At 45.7% G+C, this 14849-nt stretch overlaps 1 protein-coding gene across 1 annotated transcript in view; it reads right to left on the bottom strand.

Annotated features, from left to right (window-relative positions):
- The window catches only part of LOC144824244 (uncharacterized), a 154817-nt gene that overhangs the window by 91219 nt on the left and 48749 nt on the right, over positions 1–14849 (bottom strand). The window contains exon 2 of the mRNA XM_078683387.1: positions 5057–5166. Within this exon, the coding sequence (XP_078539513.1) occupies positions 5057–5135 (79 nt within the window). The 5' untranslated portion in view covers positions 5136–5166. The remainder of the gene's footprint in view (positions 1–5056; positions 5167–14849) is intronic.

The raw sequence follows: 14849 nt of genomic DNA, 5'->3' as shown, positions 1-14849 counted from the left end.
CAGGGTTTAGATCCTGGACTGGGGTTCCAGGTTAAGGGGTTGCCTGACCTGGAGGGTGGGGTACCTGTAATTCAGGTCCCTACCAATTTGACTCCTAGGGGTACTACTCCCAGTGGGAGGGTGCGGAACTCTGGGAGGGGGTGCAGAGGGAGGAAGGTCTCTTCTCTGTCACCAGCTCAGCCACAGGGCGCAGATCCTGGGTTGGGTGGCCAGGGACAGGGTTTGCCTGCCCTGGTGGGAGGGACCTCTGTAACCAGAGTCCCCCCGGAGGTGACTCCCAGGGGTACTACTCCAGTTAGGAGGGTGCGGGACTCTGGGAGGGGGTGCAGGGAGAGGGAGGACTCGCCCCTGTCACCGGTTCAGCCTGTGGGTTTCGGCTCCAGGTTGGGGAGAGAGTTGTGTGAGGGTGTCCCCCAGCGTAGGAGATGGAGGAACCCTAGGAGGAGAAGTAGGGGGAGGAGAGCCTCGCCCCTAAGGGCTGGTCAGTCTGAGGGTGTAGACCCCAGATGGGTGGACCAGTGGCAGTTTGGAGAGAAGAGAGTGGTCCAAGGGAATTACAAGCCTGAGGCTAGAGCCTCCCACTCTAGGAAGGAGAGACATCCCACTAGGGAACACCAGTGGGGTGGTGATGTTGGTGAAAGGAGGGATGCGAAAAAGAACCATTGGGTTCCAGAGTGGAGGAGAGACTGCAGGTGCTCCTGTAGTTGCAGGCCTGCGTCCACCTTTTTCCGCCCCAAGCAGGGAAGCCCATCAAGGCATTGATATGTCTACCCTGGCTTTTGGCTGGGGGGGAGTCGTGTTGGACTTGGCCTTTTCCCCCCAAAATTTTTCGCTTTTGACCCCCTAATCTGGATTGTCTCCCCCATGGGATTAAACCTGTATAGGCCATGAGTGGTGTGAGACCCCTTTTGAAAAATGTAATTACCTGACATAATGTGAGCACTTGTAAAATCCCCCATTTTAAAACTGCACCCCCATTTTGAAAATGTACCTGACTGAAATGTATTGTTTTTAAAATGGATGCCATGGCCATGGGTTTTGCCACTGGACTGACATAGGTCAGCGGTCTAGATAATATTACCCAGCTACCCCTAGTTTTGGAGGGAAAGCCTGGCACCCAGGGTGCTCACCCCCTCCCCTAGAACCAGTTTAGGCTAGATGTGCCAACATTCTAGAAGGTCCTGGCACTGCCTGGGAGGAGGGTATAAATAGGGTGAAGTGTCACCAGAGAGTCAGTCAGCGCTGGGACAAAGAAGAGAGGGGACCTGCTGTGAGGTGCTACCGCCACATGGGCCTGTGAGCTGGGCCCTGCACCCCTATGACCCCCCCCTCTGCTGTCCCCATGGGCCCCTGACCAGGGAGGGCCCCTACCCAGGTCCCTGACACTGTGGGGACCGGGAATTCCGTCAGCGTTGCGCGGAAGAAGCGCCAAGGAGGTGAGGAGTGTGCCCCTGAGGCTGATGATTGGGACTGTCTGTACTCCTAAACGCTATAAATCTAAAGCGCCGTGCTGAACCCAGGGTTGCTGACCTGCCTCAGATAATTTGCCCCTGGAGCGCCTAGCAAGCACTGTGGGAAGAGAAGCACTGGGGCTGTGTGGCCTGAGGAACTGTAGTGAGACTGTCCACCCCCCCATGGGAATTTGTGGCCCTGGACTGTGAAAGAGCTGTGCTGTGCCCCTTTGAGGCCCCAGGGTCCTGGGAGCTGTGGTCCTGAACTGCCTCAACTGCCTTCAAGCGCTCTCAGGCCGTGCCCCCTGATAAGCGCTGTTCTGTACAAGCCTGCTGTGACTCCAGAGACCATGGTTGTGCCTCCGAGCGCTGGGTGTCCTTGAGGGCTATTCTGGCCAAGCGCTGCTGGCCTCTAGGAGCTGTGTGTGACCTGAAAGCGGTGCCCCTTCGAAGCGCTGCTGTTTCCCACTCACCGCCGCAGCCCCGTGAAGCTCTGGGTCCGAAGCGCTGTTGTCTGCCCCGGCGGCCCCCGGTACCAGGAGAGGGCCGCCGCCGTGGTGTCAAGGGCCGCGCCCGGCCCGATTGCGTGGAGTCTTCCGCGGTGGCCCCTGGAGCCCTGAGGAGACCGCCGCGCGTTCCAAGCAGGCCGCACTAGGCCTGAAGCCATCGCGACCTCCACCACGTGACGGGGGCGCCGGCCGCGTCACCGGCCCGCCCCCGCCAACGCCGCACAAGGATTGGACCCCGCGGCTACATCTCTGGAGGCTGCAGCTGATAGGCGGGTGCAGTCGTGCCTTTCCCCAAGCTGGGCCCTGATTGGTCCTTGGCCTGCCGGAGCTTGAGAAGGCCGGTATCGTCGACGAGTGGACCCTGGAGAGAGGGCACGGCCCCCGTCTGGTCCTCAGCCCCGATCTTGCCCAAAAGCCAACGCAAGGGCCCCGGAGGGCCGAAGACAAAAAGGTAATCCCCAGGGGAGGAGGGCGGAAGGCCGGAGAAGGCCTCGAGTTCGCCCCTCCCCCGGGAGAAACTGTGGCTGGGTCCCGTTGGCCCTACTTAGCCAAAGAAAGACCTGAAAGTGGGTAGAACATGGGCAAAAGCCTTTAGTGATGGTCTGGCCATAAAGCTAACCCCTGGCTGGGGGATGGTTCTTCATAGACTACCGCTAGGCCCCGTTTAATGAAGGGTGTGCCTATTTGATGAAATGTTCTACTGATTGGGTTACTGTTATTAAATGCAACGTTTATTCCAGCCTGACCAGTAATGAAATGTTTACCCCCATTTAATGACTGGCTGATTCCTGCAGCTAGGAAATATTGTTGGCTGTGTAGTGCAGCGTTTGTTCTCCTAATGGGATGACACCTGAATGCTAAGGGATTATGACAGCACAAGGTTACATGATTTTCACTAAAGTGTTTAGGCCTGCCTGAAGGAAGCTGTTTACTCAGGCCCTGCAGTTATCTGTGGTTACTGTTTTTATGCTAAAGATGTCCTGCCCTAAGCTGGCCTGACGATTGATTCTAGGCCCCTGCTCATACCCCGAGGTTGTTGGTAGAGGGAGCCTAGCTAATCCCTTACAGGTGTTCCTGAGCTTTAAGGAGGGCCTCTACCTGATGTTAATGCTAGGCGATGTATGTTCCGCCTGATGTTTGATACACCTAGCCAGGTGACATGCCTAATGAAATGCCATAGTTACCTGTGCCAGATGGTCCCTGAGGTTAGGCATGGCTTTTAGGTTACTGTTTATACGGTTATGGTGAGGCCACTTTCCTACCTAATGGTTAATCGCATGCTTTTGTGCCTGTTATTACAGGTGCTCCTATTTATGAGGTACTATGTTGCCCTGATGTTTTCTTTTACAGGGGTTGGGTTGGCGTGATTGTGCATGATATAAATATCTATGCTAAGGTGGTATTTTGCATTTACAGCCTTCCCTGTAGGATGAGAGTCTGAGTTGGCCCCGCCAGATTGGGCTCCAGATCTAATGACATTTTTAACCCATCCTTTTTCCCTTACAGCATGGACTTTGGACTCAACCCTTTTTATCCCATGTAAATAATCCCCCTCTGAAGTACTGGGCTCTGGTGCCAGTTGGTGCCGTGTTATGATGACACTGTTGATGCATTTTTGCCTTGCAGGTTGGAGATACTAAACTGCTTAATTTTCCAACTCAAACTGGTGTCCTGCCTCTTTTGTGGTGTGCCTGGTGTGTTGACTGAGGGTACTGCGTGAGTGCTTCACATGTCCTCCAAGTTTGGCCTGCCCGCTTGATGCCATGCTACCCCCTTTGAGACTTGGGCAACCCCCATTTCCAACAGGGTACCTATACAATTATCTGCCACTCAGGTTCTATTGGGGGTTGAAAAGGGATCGACAGTTGAAACTTTACCCATACATTCTGTATATTTGATTTTTCTAGCTACTGCTGTTGCAAGGCTTTGTATCGCATCAATGTGGCTACAAAAGGACCCCCCATCTTTTGAGTTATGGAGGGCAAGATTTCTATCAACTTTTAATTTGGAATATAGCCTTTATGCTGTGAAAGGCAGACGAAAAAGGAAACAAGGTCGCCAGATTTGGGGGGCAGTTATGAATTATATGGAGGTATAAAAGTATTGCCTTGTGTTTTCATTATATTTCTCTCTTTTCGTTAGAATGTTTGTATTTTTGTTTGTCAGACAGTGGCAGCTATAATAAGATCAATTATGATTAGCTATGTAACTATAGTCTTTGGATAGCTGGGACTAATGTGTAATATTGATATGTAATACTGTTTTTTTTCTCTCTTCTCTGCCTTCACTGTGAACTACTTTTTCCTTGAGAGAAATAATGTCATCTCATTTGTTAAATTTATTAAATTAATGAATATATTGTACTCATTGACTTTAATAAAAACAATTTAAAAAAAGATAAATAAGAAAAATCTAAGAAACAAAACACAGTTATCGGTCTTGGTTTCACTGATACATCATTTGAATGCATCAAATGTGCTAGGGATTTCCTCAACATCTAGGTGATATTCGCTGCAGAGATCAAACATTATCTTGGCTTTGAGAACAAAGTCTGCTTGCAATCATAGAGAAAAGTTTTTTATTGAGACCAAAGATTGTATGGACATGCAGAATAAACCTCAGATGAAATGTTTTTGAATCTGACTAGTAATTAGACAGCACAACGATATACCTCCTTTCATGGTCTGAACCAAGATACCCATTTCTTGTAGAACATTGAAATATAAAGTTCAAATCTAACTTTTCTGTAAACAGTTTCCAAAACGCTACTCTATGCAAGACCAGTATATTAGGATCTAACTATCGACCATACTCTAAATGTATGAATCTCTTCCCTTAATACTGTTGCCTTAAGTCCAGATAATGCTAATTATATAATTATAATGGCAGATAATTGCCCCATGGTCTTTCTCTTTCTGTACATTCTAATTTTACATTCATCTCAGTATCAGAAGTGCATTGAAGCTTTTGGATTAGTGTTTGAAAGCTCGGGAAGATCACATCTCATTGTAGCAAGGAGCACCTTTGTGGAGGGTCAATAGCTTACATGCTTACTCCGTCACTCATCTTCTATATAGATATCCGGACTCTTCTTACCCTTGCTGTCTGCCGAGGACTTCACAGTGTGGATCGTTTCAATCCATTTGAAAATGGCAACCCTGGATCCTGGGTTCATTTTGTCATAGATGGGGACAATCAATTTCACCCTGCGCAGAAAAGACATTCTTATTCTTGGTCAAGCTAGAGTGAAATACAAATCACCTTCTCTAAAGTAAAAATACAATGTTTGTGGCGGAGCTTGTGAGCCATTCACCCTGATGAGTCTAGACCAGATGGCATGGAGAGAACAGTGCACTCTGCGTCAACCTCACAGACTTTCTAAAGTGTTTATACTAGTTCAAAACAAAGATACTACACATTACTATGAAATTACTCATCACTGCTAATGAAGACTGTCCAATATCACTATCAATCACAAGCTAATGCCAACCCTCCAATATAATCCTTGATATGGACATAAAAGTAGAAAGAACATTATATCCAATTGTTTGTCCATTGACACACTAGAACATTATGTCCAATTGTTTGTCCATTGACACACTAGTAAGTAGGTAGTAAAATGTAGTGCCTACTCACTAGATGAAAAATTGTGACCACACAAGAGTCCATATAATGGGAAAAAGTTACTATTGTCCCTTGATATGCTACTGAACCACCGAGACCTGTATGTTTTCAGTCAAATCATTCACCCTATTCATATCTGTGTTTTCTAGTGATGTCTATTGTTGGATCAGGCCCTATTTTGCAGAATCACCTCCAGATGTTTACTGTCTGCTGCTGAACCCATTTTTTTTGGTATTAGGACCCTGCAAATCAGTGCCAAACTGCTTGTGCTCTCTCCTTAAAATATGGTACAATTGGCATATACCTGATTGGATCATTTAAATAACGTGTAAGTCCCTAGTAAAGGGCACTACATGTACCCTGGGCCTGTAAATTAATTGGTACAAGTGGGCAGCAACACTCGTGCCACCCAATAAAGTAGCCTTTTAAATCATGTCTCAGGCCTTCCGCTGCAGTCTGTAGTGAATTTTAAACTGTGATTTCAATCAGACAAAATAAGCCTTTTGCCAGGCCTAAGCCTTCCTGTTTAGTACTTATAAGTCACAATTAAGATAGGCTCTAAAGTCTCATAGAGAACGGTGCATTGTGTTTTGAAACGTAGGGTATGTGTAGTTACATTTTACATGTCCTAGAAAAGGAAAACTCCTAAGGTCATGTTTCCAAGTTGTAAGGCTTATCTCTCCCATTAACTAACACTGAGTCACCTTATTACATTTAATAAGTGCTAACTTCAGATAGGGAGCAGAGAGAGATATGCTGTGTATAGTCAAATTACTTGCAATTAAAAAGCCCCTCAAATGATAATTTCGGATTTCTAAAAATGCCACATTCAGAAAGTTACAGAAAAACGGGAATATCTAGCTGACTATTTATTGTGCTGTCAACTATTTAACAGACTGAGACTAAAATCACAAATAAGATGGTCTACATCATTTAATTATTATTTTTTTTCCAAAGATTCTAATGCATTTAAGAACTACACAGAATAGGGATGGACAACACTTCATTTTTTACATAATGTGAAAATTAGGCTAAAAAATAGATCAAAACAAAAAATACAGTTATAACTCAATCAGTAAGTGATTTCACAGGATAACAATTCACAAGTGACAACTAAAGTGAAAACATCAAAATTGAAACACATATAAATAATTATATATTATATATACTACCAGTCAAAAAAAAAGAGAGAGCAATAATGTGGTAACCTATATACTCAGCAACACTGTTTCAATGGAACACATTCGGAATACCATCCAAGGGGGGTATTTACATTTCATGCAATCGAGGGTATAACATTTGGAAAAGGTTTCTCCCTCAATTGCTATACTATTTAAAACACTAGCTAATCCCCTGTTGGTTAAAGTTCTACCAACATGTTTCAAAACCCTATCTATTTTTGCCATGCGGATTAAAGGACAGCTGTTTGAGAAATAAACATAATTACTGCACGCACGTCATGCGCTTGAAAACCGGCTACATTAATTCATCTATGCCGTCGGGTGTAGGTTTCCTAATGTGCACTACTCACTTGCGAAAACTAAACAATTGTTAAAATCACGGCTGACACAGAGAGAAGTTTCTCCACTGCAGCCCGGAAAAAGAAAGAAAATAATGAATGTTTAAGCACTTGTGCCTTTCAAACAACAAAACCTGCCTAATCCAATACTCCCCAAACTCTACCCACATTATCAAGAGCCACAAGCCTATGGTCAACAACGTGAAAAATTGGGCCCTCAACGATCCTGATGTGATTTCTAGAAACAACAACAGAATCCGGTCACTGCCCTGAGAAGAATCCCTTAAAATAGAAAGGGTTTCGAAACGCGTCGGCATAACTTTAACCAACAGGGGATCTGCTAGCGTTTTAAATAGTATAGTAATTGAGGGAAAACGTTTTCCAAACTTTATATCCTCGATTGCATGACATGTAAATACCGTCGTTGGATGCTATCCTGAATGTGTTCCATTGAAACAGTGTTGACGGGTATATGGGTTACCTCATTATTGTTCTCTCTTTTTTTTGACTGGTAGTAGCTGTAGCTGTATAATTGATTTGTATGTGTTTCAGTTTTGATGTTTTCACTTTAGTTGTCATTTGTGAATTGTTATCCTGTGAAATCACTTACTGATTGAGTTATAGTTAGGGCTCCCGGTTTTATGGAATTTTTTTAACATTTCCGTCTGTATTCATCCATATTTATTTTTATGTCATTTTCTCTGTATATATCCACATTTATTTTTGTCTCAAGCAAAAAAAAGATGTTGCAGCTAGTATTTTTCCACATTTATTTAACCCCTTGCGTGCTCGTGACGGAACCGTTCCTTCATGAGCCTCGGGTGGGCTGTGCTGGTGACGGAACGGTTCCGTCACAGCCCGTTCGCTGCGCCTGCGCGAATTCCGCGCCTGCGCTGAGCGTTCTATTAGGCGGAGCGGTTCCGTCACGAGTACGGGAACGCCGCGCGGCCCCCCTCCCCCTTAGCACTGCAGCGGAATAGCCGCCGCAGCTAAGGGGTTAAATAGCCATGCACACGGTTGTTATAGTTTAGCTATATTTTTATATGTGCCAAATTAGGTAAACACAATACTGTCATCTGAAAACTTTGCCGTTGTAATACAAGTCACAGTGGTGTCACAGATTACTTGCAGTAATATTAGTGAGCTGCTGCAGTGTTACAATATTGAAAACACTGTCACTAGCCATGATTATTAGATGTAAACACAATTTGAATTTAGACGAGTGCACCTGTGCACTTTCAGTGACCTGGCCAAAGAGGCATCAAAGAGCTGTCTACTTTTGTGATAAATTACAGATATTGGATGCCTCGTTTTCCTTATTGTCAGTTCCATGCTCCTCCCTGCAGCATGCTCTGTGTTGCGAGTTGACTATCCACAGCTGACCACCTTTTAAGCAGCAAGCTCTTATTTCAGAAATAAATTAATGACCCTTGAATTAGTCATGCCGGGCACTATTTCCCTCACATTTCTGAGGCCTAAAATATCTGAGAGAGCACAAATCTGAAAAATGTAGAAGTGCACCATATTTACAAGCACGTTGTATTAGTCTAGTATATAATATACAAGAGTGTCAAACTTATATGGAGAAAATATATACATGAGTGTTTAATTAGAATAGAGATACATATATCAGTGTGGAAAACTAATGTAGAGATTTGTAGAAATGTTAGAATGATGTTGGAATCTCATGTTATGGGGCTGTGTGAAAAAGAAATGTAATTCTGCAAACCATGGAAATGTGTAGGCCACATGGCATTTCACAAGAAACGAAAGATGCTGTTACACTTTTAGGTAACTTGGATTCTAATGTCATTTTACTATAGAGTATTGTTAATCATAGAATTGAAGTTATGTTTTAAATAGATGTGTTACATTATAGTAATGTGTGTTAGTTAGAATACTGTTTAAACATAGAAATTAAATGTGCATATTGCAGAGGCCCGTTTCATGTAATTCTAGTAGGCCTGAATAGATAAAGTCGCTTCTTTGATCTGCATGTGCTCGTTAAGGAGAGGTCGCACAGAGCACGAATGTAAAGCCTGTTCAAAAATAGTTTACGACCTAAGCTATGGTGGAGGCCGGAATTTGGGGCCTACCGAGAAAGTGTCTGTTTGCAGGTGCGAGGGGGCCTTTATCAGAAAGTGATGAATGGACTCTTGTTCAAGAGAGCCCGGCACATGCCTGTAGGAGTCTTCAGGAATTTTAGGGGGTACCGTCTCGCTGGAGAAGAAGCCTGGGAAGCAAGGTCAACTTTAACGAAGGGCCCAGAAGAGGATCAGACTGGAATTTGCCGCCAGAATCGATACCACGTGAGAGGCGTCTCCAGGGGCGTTCCTATTGGAAATGTGATTTTGTATTAGGGAAAGCACCCCGGGGTGGAGATAGGGCAGATGATCTGAGGAACCTAAGAGAGCGGATGGGTAGGCAGATAGAGAACTGCAAGACTTCGACTTTGAGACAAAGACTAAGGGAAGTGTGTGATCTTCTTTGGAAGTCACCACTGCTGACACCTTTTTAGGTAAAGATCTTGTTAAGTAGGGATGTCACTTAGTCTAGTGTAGGGACAGCCTAACCTGAACTTTTCTTTTCTGTAAATGACTCTCAAGTTGCAACTCATAGCGATTCTTGCAACTCTCATGGTATTCGAGATATTTTTGATAATTTCCTTTTGCCGATTAAGAGCATTTAGAGAATTTCTTTTTATATTGATACCCGTATATCTTTTGAATCTTATTCTGAGATGTTTGTATCTCCAGATATTTTTGGCTTTATAATAAACTCTTAAACCTTTTCCAATGGTAAGTGGTTCTTTAGAGTGGTGTAAGTTCTTTCTTGATTAACCTAGTAGTGGATTGCCTTTTACTCAATGACAGGTACCAACGATTCAGTCGACCTGAGCTGGGATCTGGTAAGGTAACAATAGACCAGAAATCCTGCGTCAGCAGTTGGTAGCAGAGTGAGGATGGTTATCTTCTTGAGGAGGGTAATCTAGGCTAGGTTAGTTTACCCCAAGGTCCCTAGAGTTCGAGAGGTGGCCTGCCGAAGAAGGCACTGACGGAGAGAGAAAAGCAGCAGTTTCGGACGAGAGTGAGTATAAAAAGGGTCATGCGTGAACAGATTGCGGTGTTTTGTGTTGTATTTGTATTGTAATGTCTTGCGGAGTTGAATGCCTGTAGTGTGATTGTGAGAAGGTTGTGAGCGCGCGCAACCTGGTAAAATCTTAAGTTCGGGGTAGAGCTTAAGTGGTTCGGGTGTATCGAACATCCAGAGTAATTGTCGACCAGAGTAAGGAGGTCATGAGGTACCATTGACCGCCGCAGGACCGAGATAGGGGGAGTGTAAGAGTGAGTGTGTGAGTAACGGACGCTGGTCTAAAGTTACTGTGTGTAAGTAACCTATCAGAGAAGGCGATTGTCTGGACGTAAACGGAAAGACATTTCGTCAGTTAAGGTGACAATTACAGTTAGACTGTGGACGGACAGTCAAAGAAAAGTGATCGCTTGGACGGAAGTAATCATTTTTTGGAGTATGAATGGGACGCACGCTTGAACGCGGAGACGAGCTGAGAAAGGAGGGGAACTGCTGCAAAGGGGGACGAGTGATGTCGGCAAGAGCCGCGCTGAGATAGGGCGGTTAGTGAGGAGCCGCGACGTGATAGGGCGGTTGGTGTGACGTCGGCAAGAGCCGCGCTGAGATTGGGCGGCTGGTGTGACATCAGTGAAAAGCCGCGTTCTGATAGGGCAGTTAGCAAGAACCGTGCTGAGATTGATGGATTGTCATCAGGAAGTAAACAGACGCGGAGAAAATTAGAAATTCTGTAGGTTTTGAACATGAAGTGTTTTAAATGTTTGAGAGGGATTTTTAAGAGAAAAAGAAGGGACTCTTATTATGGGCAAGAGGCACCGCCAGAGGGTACACCAGCTTACTATATGGCAACGAATGTTGGCTTGCATACAATACTATGGATTGGGGAATGGAGTAAGATCTCGGAAGGGAATAAGGAACTGACGTTTCCTAAGTATGGAACGTTCAGGTTAGAGGGGTTACATCGGCTGAAATCAATTATGTCCTCATTGAATCCTCCGCCTAGGCCAACACAGTTTGAGGCCCTTAATGCGTGGCTTAGGGCGGCACACGACAGAAATCTGAACAGGCGCCAAGAAAGGTTGAAGCGATCAGTAAGGGCAGTGCGAGATGCCCAATGGGATGCGGACGCCAAGAGATGGAAGGTACAGGCTATTGAGGTGGATAAGTTATACCCAGTGAGAGAGGTGACAGGAGAACAGAGGCTCATGGAAGAGGATGAGGAGAGCGAGTCGGAGGACAACTTGATAAATAGGTTGTTGATAGATAGACCGCCTCCGAACGTTGGGAGAATGGAGGATGGGGGACTCGCAAGGGATGATGGGCCTGCCATAGAGGGGTATGTACCACTCCCTATATCAGAGTGGACACCTACCAAAGGTGAAGAGACACCCCAGCCTAGTACAGTACAGGGTGTAGTCGGAAGGTTTGTGGTGCAGAAGGTACCGGAAACAGAGAGGGTTGAGTCCTATGGGTTGCCAGACGCTCTACAAGTACCCGTTACCATAGGTCCTATAGTATCGATTTACAACCCCGAGAGAGACAGAGAGGAAGAACAGCGGAGGTTAGATAGAGAGAGAGCTGAAATGGAAAGGAGAAATAATACGACAAATGCCTGGAGGCAATTGCCAGGACCAGTGACGTGGAGCACCCCATTCGATTCAGCAGTGGGTCCCGCAGAAGAACAGGGGGGTCAGAAAGGACCGATGGACCTGAGGGGACCACGGCCGAAATCCTTTAAGGAGCTGAGAGCTGACTTGAGAGAATGGGATGGGTCCACAGAAGCACCAGCCCACAGGTCAAGAACAGAGGCTGATTGGGGAAGTCGAGGCAATGGAACATTGTCTCACTGCGGGGCTAGCGCCAGTAGTCAGGAGTGGGATGGTAACAGTCCGGAGAGTAGAGGAGTTATACGTCATACTGACGGTGGAAATGAGCAAGAGAGACGTGAGAGAAGTACAGGATGTGGAGAGACGTCCCGTCTCATAACCAGTGAGGGAGACAGAAGGACACAAGAATACAGGGATAGATTTAGATGTACTCACCATGCACCTAATGATAATGTACAGCACTGGAGTCGTGGGAGCATGGGGAACAGTGAAGGATCTTGCCATGGGTCGAGAGATCAAAGACCACCGGCAAATGATGAAGAAAGGGGGAATGACGGAATGTCTTACCATGCATATAGGGAAACCATGCAGAATGGGACTTGTGGGATTATGAGAAATGGGAAAGTGTTTCACCATACGCCCAGAGAGGATGGAACTGCATGGGACCTGGAGAGATGGGAACATGGGAGGACTCCCCATAACTCGCCTGAGCCTAGACGTAGGACTCGGAGCTGGGATGGGAGAGATGTGAATGGACCCCCTAGAGCTAGCATACTGAAAGCTGCAGTAAAGGCCAAAAGACTCGATGTCACTAGCTTAAAATCTGACCTGGATGAGATAATAGATGGGACGTTGCCTTTAGAAAGGATTGACCTGTACGAACAAGATGAGTTACTGTTTATAGCAAAAGATATTACCAGAAAGGCAAGAGCAATACATGAGAAACTGTCTGGACTGGCAGACAAGTATACGGTAGACTTGTCCAGAACAAGGACATTACAGAGTAACCATAGGTTGCAGTATTCAGACCAAGACTTGGATGAGAAGAGAACTACAGGATTAAAGACACACATAAGGGAACTGATAGCGGGAATAAGAGTGTGGAGAGATCTGGACAAATGGGAAGAGAGGTGGTCCAAAAGGGGTACTGTCAGGCGGAGCACGAGTGCGATGTCTCCGGAAGGAAGGGTAATGCAGATGGAGGCATTTCCTTTGAGAGAAATATCGAATGGGAACTATGTACATGTGCCCTGGAGTAGAGGAGATTTGTCTGCATTTACCAATTCCTTTCCGAAGTTAAGGGACAATCCCGTTGAGTGGTACAAGCAGGTAGAAAGGTTTGTGAAAATCTCCAAGGTATTGTGGATTGATTTGAACACTTTGTTTGACATTGTGGTGCCAGGAGATTTGTGGACAGCATGCAAGACTAGTGTTGAGTGGCCAACTGTAGAACCAGAAAGGAATGCTGCCACAAATGGACCGTCTGAAACTGTAATGTTGAAATATGAAAGAGTAATCACTTGGTTGAAGGAAAAGGTCCCACCACAAGACATAGATTGGGTAAAAATAGACCGAACAAGACAGGAACCCAAGGAGACAGTTCATGAATTTTATGAGAGATTGCTGAAAACATTCAAACAATACAGTGGACTCGATGTAATGGACCCCAAAGACATAGGGCAGTTTGTGTCAAAGTTTGTTTTGGGGTTGAGGCCTGATATTTGTTTGATGATTCAGCAACATTTAATTTGTTGGCAGAACAGACCATTAGATGAGATTTTGAGGTATGCCAGGTACTGCAGTGACGAAATAGATTCCAAAGCAAAGAAGCTAAAAGAGAAGCTGATGGTAGTACAGATGCAGTCAGCTAGAAAGGGTGGACAGCGCCAACAGGGAACAGGGACAATGGGATGAAAACCAAACGGACAGAGTAGAGACAGCGAGGAAAACCCGAGACCTAGAATAGACCTTGCTACGTTGAAGAAAACGACAAAGTGCCACCAGTGTCATCAGGTGGGACATTGGAGACGCGAGTGTCCCTATAACCCTGAAAACGGAAAATTAGAAGTAGAGGAGGAGGTTCCAGAGGTTCCAGTTCAAGGGGTGCCAGTGCCGAGAATCAAGGTGGCCAAAGGGGGGACTTCGTCTCCACGAGCTCAGTTTCCGCAGCCACCAAAGATTTCGACAGGGGGAAAGGTTTTTAGACAAATGCCTCTTTTCGAAGATGAGGAAAAGGGTTACTACATTGATCCCTTGACGGGACAACGTGTAAGCAAAGAAGAGGACTGCACCCTCGGGGCTGTTCTGGAAGTGGATCAAAGAGGACCATTTGTAGAGGCAGAAGTGGCAGGGTGTCCCACAACATTCTTGGTGGATACCGGAGCTACTGGTTCAACTTTGAGATCAGCAGTGGTTCCGGATCTACCAATGTCGGGGGAAACAATTCAGGTGGTAGGAGTCGCAAACAAAAGAATGACTAGCCCTTTGACGGAACCAGTGTCAGTAAAAATCGGAAACTACACGAATGAACATCAGTTTGTGGTGTGCGATTCTAGTCCTGTGTGTCTGTTAGGAAGGGACTTATTGTGCAAGCTGAATTGTACCATATACTGCACACCACAGGGAGTAGAGGTAGAAACGACAGATGATGATGCTACCTTCAAAATTGTGAATTCAAGAACATGCATAGAACTGTATCCCACTCTGACTGTGTAGGACCTTCCTTGGGACTTAAGGGAGGCAGTATCATCAGAAGTATGGGATTTTACAGGAGAAGAGATAGGATTGGCCAAAGGGGTAGAGCCAGTGAAGATTAAGCATGGGCGGATCTAGCGGATCTCGCGTACGCGAAATTGCGGATTTACGGATTCGCAATCCGCGAAGATACGCGAACTCTAGCGGATTTGCGGATTTTCCCGTTTTTTGTGTTGGCGCGCGTTCGCGACGATTTTGGGACAATTTCGCAATTGCGAACTTACTTTTCGGCACGCAACGGCCGCGACTATGTTGTTTCTACGTCTGGTTTATCATCACAGGTTCACAGCACCCTCTG

This window comes from Lissotriton helveticus, chromosome 3_1, assembly GCF_964261635.1.
Source record: "Lissotriton helveticus chromosome 3_1, aLisHel1.1, whole genome shotgun sequence".
NCBI classification, from domain to species: Eukaryota; Metazoa; Chordata; class Amphibia; order Caudata; family Salamandridae; genus Lissotriton; species Lissotriton helveticus.
This window is presented reverse-complemented; position numbering and strand designations above follow the sequence as displayed.